Source organism: Mustela nivalis, assembly GCF_964662115.1.
Source record: "Mustela nivalis genome assembly, chromosome: 8".
In the NCBI taxonomy this organism is placed as follows: Eukaryota; Metazoa; Chordata; class Mammalia; order Carnivora; family Mustelidae; genus Mustela; species Mustela nivalis.
In genome coordinates, this window is record NC_139027.1 from 49,166,444 (window position 1) to 49,172,531 (window position 6,088).

General features: G+C 56.1%; 2 protein-coding genes across 6 annotated transcripts in view; one reads left to right on the forward strand and one right to left on the reverse strand.

Moving 5' to 3' along the window:
• M1AP (meiosis 1 associated protein) overlaps nucleotides 1-1,698 on the forward strand; it is a 79,120-nt gene extending 77,422 nt beyond the window's left edge. For both annotated transcript variants that reach the window (XM_082743889.1, XM_082743890.1), the window contains 3 exons: nucleotides 76-216; nucleotides 709-720; nucleotides 1,221-1,698. In XM_082743889.1, the coding sequence (XP_082600015.1) occupies nucleotides 76-216; nucleotides 709-720; nucleotides 1,221-1,391 (324 nt within the window). In that variant the 3' untranslated portion in view covers nucleotides 1,392-1,698. The remainder of the gene's footprint in view (nucleotides 1-75; nucleotides 217-708; nucleotides 721-1,220) is intronic.
• Nucleotides 1,699-2,493: 795 nt separating this feature from the next.
• On the reverse strand, nucleotides 2,494-5,402 carry DOK1 (docking protein 1). Of its 4 annotated transcripts, none has more exons than XM_082743891.1 (5): nucleotides 5,263-5,402; nucleotides 4,643-4,942; nucleotides 4,382-4,475; nucleotides 4,001-4,185; nucleotides 2,494-3,747 (listed from the first exon to the last, which is right to left on the reverse strand). In XM_082743891.1, exons 1-5 carry the CDS (start codon nucleotides 5,320-5,322, stop codon nucleotides 2,935-2,937), a joined length of 1,452 nt encoding a protein of 483 aa, XP_082600017.1. In that variant the 5' UTR covers nucleotides 5,323-5,402; the 3' UTR covers nucleotides 2,494-2,934. The 4 variants fall into 4 exon arrangements, with proteins under 4 accessions (XP_082600017.1, XP_082600018.1, XP_082600020.1 ...); XM_082743892.1 differs by lacking the exon at nucleotides 5,263-5,402 and adding an exon at nucleotides 5,101-5,255; XM_082743894.1 differs by lacking the exon at nucleotides 4,001-4,185 and having other exon boundaries at nucleotides 5,263-5,351.
• Between the last annotated feature and the right edge of the window lie 686 nt (nucleotides 5,403-6,088).

The window sequence follows — 6,088 nt, forward strand, 5'->3', positions numbered from 1 at the left end:
CAAGGTCTCTGCCTGACATCTTGTGTTCTGTGACTTCAAGTTCCCTGGGTAAGGCTGCTCTTCTCTCTTCCTCAGAGCTTGCTGGACAGCCTGGAACTAGAGCCCTCTTACAACCCCTTGCAGGCTTGGAGCCATCTGTACTCACACCTGAGCAGCACCTTCATCAAGCCTCAGGGCCGGCTCCACCCAAGCTGGGAGAGCCAGGCCCTGAGAAAGGTACGGCTCCCTCCCTACTACCCTTCCTCCCCACAATGACCAGAATCCCAGAGAGTCCTCCTACCCTGTCCCCAATTCCCCACTCCCTTCAACCAAGGGAATAGCCCTCCTCCCTGAATCTTCCCTGGGGGAAGGGAGAACCTAGCCAACCTGAGAAGAAAAAAAAACAGCGCTTTACCCTAGACAAAGGAAATTAGAACCCCTGCCTGATAGGGACGCTTTTCTGCCTGGCACTGGGTGTTTACATATGGTAATGTTTAGGTATCTTAACTGTAGCACTTATGATAACTCATTAGTCATTTAACAGACCATTGTCCCACTAAGCAAACTGACAGCACTGAAACCACAGCTTCTGTTTAGAGAAAAGGCTAAATGGAAGGTGGAAAAAGAAATGCCCAAAGGGAAGGAAATTAGCATTTACTGAATACCAGCCATTTACCAGGTTTTGTGACAAGTGCTTTCACATGTGTCTTTCTCATTTAATCCTCACAGCGTCCCTGCAAGGTAAGTATTAATGCTTGTTTTACAGATGAGGAAATGGAGGCTGACCAAGGTTAGTTAACTAGATTCAGGGCTTTAGCAATGAAGTTTAAAGAGAGAAAAGGAATTGAGGGTGGAGTTGTTTTTCTGAAATTCATATTCTATAATATTTCCCTTTGCCCCTAATTATCTTTTCCTAGTTTCTCAGTAACAGAGACTTTAGAAACTCCTCCTTTACCTTAGCTGAAGTTACAAGAGAAAGAGCTTTCCAAACTATAGTCAGTCTGGAGATGGGAGCAGAACCCACCGTGAGTTTGCTGGTAGGCAAGCTAACAGAGGAGGGACCCTCAGCCAGGAGATGGGCACTGTGGAGAGGAGCCCAGGAGACTTAATTGCCCTGGAGCTTGAGGCTGTCACTCATGGAGCATGGGAAGGAATCAGGACATGAGGCCCAACAGGGAACAGAATAGGAGATCAGGAACTGTGGTCTGGGCTTCAGAGAAGTCTGCTTGCTTTCTTTGCAGGCTGGGCAGTTACAGACAAACCGAGTTCGAGCCACAGTGGCCCCCCTGCCTATGACTCCAACCCCTGGAAGAGCCCCCCAGATGCCAGCAGCCAGCAAGTCTTCCTCAGAGGCCTTCTTCTGGCCTTCTCAGGAGGAAGTGGGGGAGGAGAATGAGGAGGAGTATTCCTAGGGACCCTGAGTCCCCAGCACCAGAGCCCCCATGCCCTGCTCAACCACAGCCATACGAAGGCTCATATAGTGAATGGCTTTCTGTGGTCAGACTTGCTTTCTGTCCACTTGAGCCTCAGTGAGCTTCAGGTGACTGGGAAACAGAGCCTTCCCCTCCTCTGTCTTCAGTGCTGCCACCGCCCCCGCCCCACCACTCAGGCCCAGAAGAGACACACCTGAACTTTTTCCTTCTCCAAGCAAGAGTTCATTTCCTTTTGGATCATTTGATACCTTTAACGCAGATGAAGATTAAATACCCAGTAAGTCTCCACCATTGTTAGGAGCATTCCCAACCCTGAATTTCTCCTTCTAGTTCCCTGTGAGCAAGTAGATGAGGTCAGGTCAACTTGAGGAAACTGGAGCTCAGGAGGCAAGGTCAAGGTTTTCAGAGCTCATGAAAAATAAGTACAATTGAAATTTAAGCCTCATTCTGAAGCCTGTGCTCTTCCCACTACACACACCACATAGCAGTTCCCTTTAACCTTCAACGAGAAAAATGGTTGGTGCTTGAGTACCTATAGGTAAAGTGTGTGTGCATGTGTGCATATGTATATGAACGCATGTGTGTGTATTTTTGTACGTTGGGGCAGGTGGTGTCATAGAGCTGAGAACAGGAGGGAAAGATGGTGTGAAAAAGAGCTATTCCCTTCCTATTCTCCTGTCCCCATGCCTGTCCACCTTTCTGCTGACCCTCCTCATCCATGGAATAACCACTGTTTATAAAATGCTTAATCTGTGCTTTAGACTGCACTAAGTACTTGAGAAACTTAACTCCTTTCACACAAACAATGCTGTGAAATAGAGTCTGTTGTTGGATTTCCCATTTTACAGAGGGCCATTGAGAGAAACAGAGGGTTAGAGATGTTATACAACTCGCCCAGCATCCGAGAAACAGGCTCTAACCCAAGTGGGCCTGACTGGACCACCCAGGCTCTCATTGGTAGGAGAGCTAACAACACTGCTCAGTTAACTCACCTTCTTCCTTCTTTGGCCCCTGGTACATTCTGACCCCCTCCACACCCACCCAGCATGCCCCTCTGTGACTATTCACACACAGAGACCTCTTAAACCCAAGCTGACTTTAATGAGAATCAACTTCTTAAAATCTAGGTCTCTGGCAAAGAACAATGCAGGGGTGAGGATCCGGGCCCAGTCCAGCATCACCCTAGAGCCTCCATGCAGGCCCCTCTAACTGCACCAACTCAGACCAAGCACCCCTTTTCACAGACCTAGTCCAGCAGCTGTCCATTCCTTTGGGGAGGATAACTTGGGGGTGCTGGTCTCTCCCAGGTCCCATCCCTCACCCCTGCCAACTGTCCCACTTCCAGGACTTCTTGAGATTGATCATCCTCCCCTTGACTCCCCTGATCCCTCCAGTCCCCTGGCTGGCTTACACAGGACCCTCCAGCCTTCTGGTCCCTGCAGATTCTAATAGGTTTCTTTGATTCCCCAATGCCACCTTCCTATGGTGGGTCCTATCAGCAACCCCAGCCTTGCCCCACCTGTCACGTGGAGCCCTCTGACTTGACCCCCGTCCTGTCAGCCCCTGTTCTAGACAGCTCACAGTCCCAGCTCCCTGAGGCTCTGCTCTTCTGGACCTGGCTGTACAGGACAGTGTCTGAGCTGTGGCCTTTGCTGCCACCACCACCTGCAGCTCCAGGTTCAGCGAAGGCCAAGCCCCGGGGCTTGGGAGCGGGGAGGGGCTTTGTGCTCCGGGGCGGTGGCACAGCGTAGTCATCAGTGGCAGGGTTGTAGGGGAGCTCATAGCCCTCCTCCTTCATCCGAGCCTGGCACCACCATGCATCCTTGGGCTCCTGAGGCAGATCATAAAGGCCCCGGGGTGCAGCCGGGGCCAGGCCCTCGGGTTCATCATAGATGGGGTCCTCTTTGGGGTCCATCAGTTTGGCCTTCAGCAACTGCTGCTGCACGTGCTCGTACAAGTCACAATAAAGAGATTTCTTGAACGGTACTCCCTCCCCTGCCTGAGCAGGAGTGCTGTCCAGGGGATCTGAGTATAGGGAATCCAGGGAAGGGCCTGGAGGAATGCGCAAGGAGTCTAAGGGTTCAGCATACACGGTGGGAGGGCTGCCCAGGAGTTCCTGAGGGCCAGGCAAGGATGCCAACTTCCCCTCTGCCACTTCTCCTTCATGGGAATCAGCTTTGAGACTATCCTGCCCTTGCCCGTCCTTTCCCTGGACCTTCTGCCGGTGAATAGCAGTCTCAACAGCCTGAAAGATGTCATTCCCCTGTGCGGTCTGGAAGGTGAAGGTTCCAGGGCCCGAAGGGCAGCGGCGACCAGCCTCAAAAGAGAACATGACCTGAAGAAGATGTGGAGGAAAACACGTTACTAGGAGCCACGAAAGGAGATGAGTCACAGGGCCTGCCCTAGTATAGACCATCTACAAAAAAAAAAAAAAAAAAAAAAAAAGACTACCTGGGGAGGGAGGTGGGGTCATGGGCTAATCAAGGAACCATTATCCAGAGGACAGAGCTTCCTGCCTTCCAGTCCTGCCCCACCCACTCACCGCACAGCCAACCCAGAAAGTCGGTGCTCCCTGACAGCCCCCGCACCTTGTCCCGGCCATAGCGCCGCAATAGAGTGTAAGGCCAGGAAAGGAGCGGCTCCAGTATCTGACTCTGAGTCCCCATGGTCAGGAGAGTCAGCCTCTCGGCCTCCACCCTCAGCACATAGGAGCCCTGCAGGCCACAACGCTCAGCGGCTTCGGTCCTCTGCACTGTCACCCAGAACTGGGATCCTGGAAGGAATACACAATTAGATTGGCCGGACTAGTGGGTTAGGACGCTGGGGAGGTGGGGACAGGTTGTCCAGTCACTTGGAAACCAGCTTCAGGAGCTTCCAACTTCCCCATGGGTCCCTGACCTTTATCACTCCCTTCCCAAGGACACCCTTCCTTTCCACCCCATCCCTGCCCAGGCATCTCAGGCATCTACCTTCCCAGGTGGGGCTATACAGCGAGTTCTCCAGCATCTCCAGGGCAGAAAGCTTGGGTGGGTTCTCCGCAGGCGCCAGAGCCCAGCTGCCTTTCTGGGGTAAGAACAGAGAGTATCGTGGACCCTGCAATTCCCTCACCGCTGTTCCCAGGGACCGAGCCAGCCTAGGCGCTCTGCTGCTGTAACCGCCCAACCCCGCGTCGCCTCTAGGGCCCAGTGCATTTCGCCCCAGCCCCTCTAGGGCAGCCCGGGCCCACTCACCGGAAAGGCATTTCGGCACAGTGTTTGCACCCACGCAGCGCTGGACGGCGCGTCCGCCGCCAACAGGTGGGAGCGCTGCGCGGTGTCCAGACGGAAGGCTGCGGCGCCAGGCTCAGGGGGGCTCTCCACTGACACCGGGACCACGCTCACACACTCCGCCAGACGAATCACCTTGCAGTCCAGGCGGCGCGAGCCCCCTCGGCCGCCTCCAGAGCTCGACCCCTTGTGGTCGAAGAACTCGAGCCGCGCTACGCCGTGGGGACTGGCAGGATAGAGTACCGCCCAGGTCTTCCTCCATCTCTGGAAAGAGAGAGAGACGCTGGGGAGGGAGCGGTCCGGGCCCCGACGGGAAAGGAGAGACCAATTCGGGCCGACTTCGGGTCTGCAGCTTCCCGACAGGGGGCGAAGTTTCCCGATAAGGATGCAGCTCGGTCTCCCCAGAACCAGAGAGGGCATACCCCGAGGACCTTCTCCCCAGTGTGAAATCAACTTCGCGGGAACGTCATAGGGCTCTCCAGCTCCCGGCCCGCGCTCCAACTCGCTGCCTCCCCCTCCTCCCTCTGGGCTCTACAGTCCACTCCTATGTCTGAAGGGCTTCCGCAACCCCTGCCCCCGACTACCTTGGTACCGAAACGCTGACTTTGCAAAAAGAGCGGCCCTTCCATCACGGCACCGTCCATGGCCCCAGGCGGTTCCTTCCGCGCTTCCTGGCCCTGCGGGCTAGGGGCGGGGCGGGGGCGGGGCCGGACCACCGGAGGCGTTCCCGCCCCTCCCCCGGCCCCCGCGGACTGGAAGGGGGAGCAAGGAGAGCAGCATAAAGAAAGGGGAGGGGTCCCGAGATTAGTTGTGCGGTGCACCACCTTCAGACCCCTTCCCACAGCCCTGGGACGCGCACAAGTGGCTCCACCCCGAGAAACCTCGAGGTTTCGGTCAGAAGGCTCTGGCGCCTGGGCTTATGGGCTGCGTATGACGTCATATGCTCAACGTGACATCAGAGTGAAGGCCGTGACGTCACCCCGAAAATGCCAGTGGGCACCCTGGGGCACCGGAGGGACTATGCGGTTCTTCATTGCCTCAGCTCCCCGACCGGACCCGCCCCTAGCCCGGCTGGAGTCCGGCTGTTTACACTCCGCAGAGCCCGGGACGTGGGGGAAGGGCTGGGGGCTGGGGACTGACTGGAAGGCTGCCCGGAGCCCGGAGCTGAGCAGGGGCCGCCGCCCGGGCCGGTTTGCGGCCCCGTGGCCTCTCGCGTGTTTAGCTCCCTGACCGCAGCTGCCCGGCCTCCAACCCGCGGGAAAAGAAAGCTTCATTGAGCAGGCCGGGGAGGGTCGGCGATGGGGAGTGGGGGGAGGTGGAGCGGCCGCGGCCAGCTCCACGGGGGAGGGGAGGACCAAAAGAAGAGGAGGGAACTGGCCAGGGAGAAATCGAAGGAGAAGGCGGAATGTG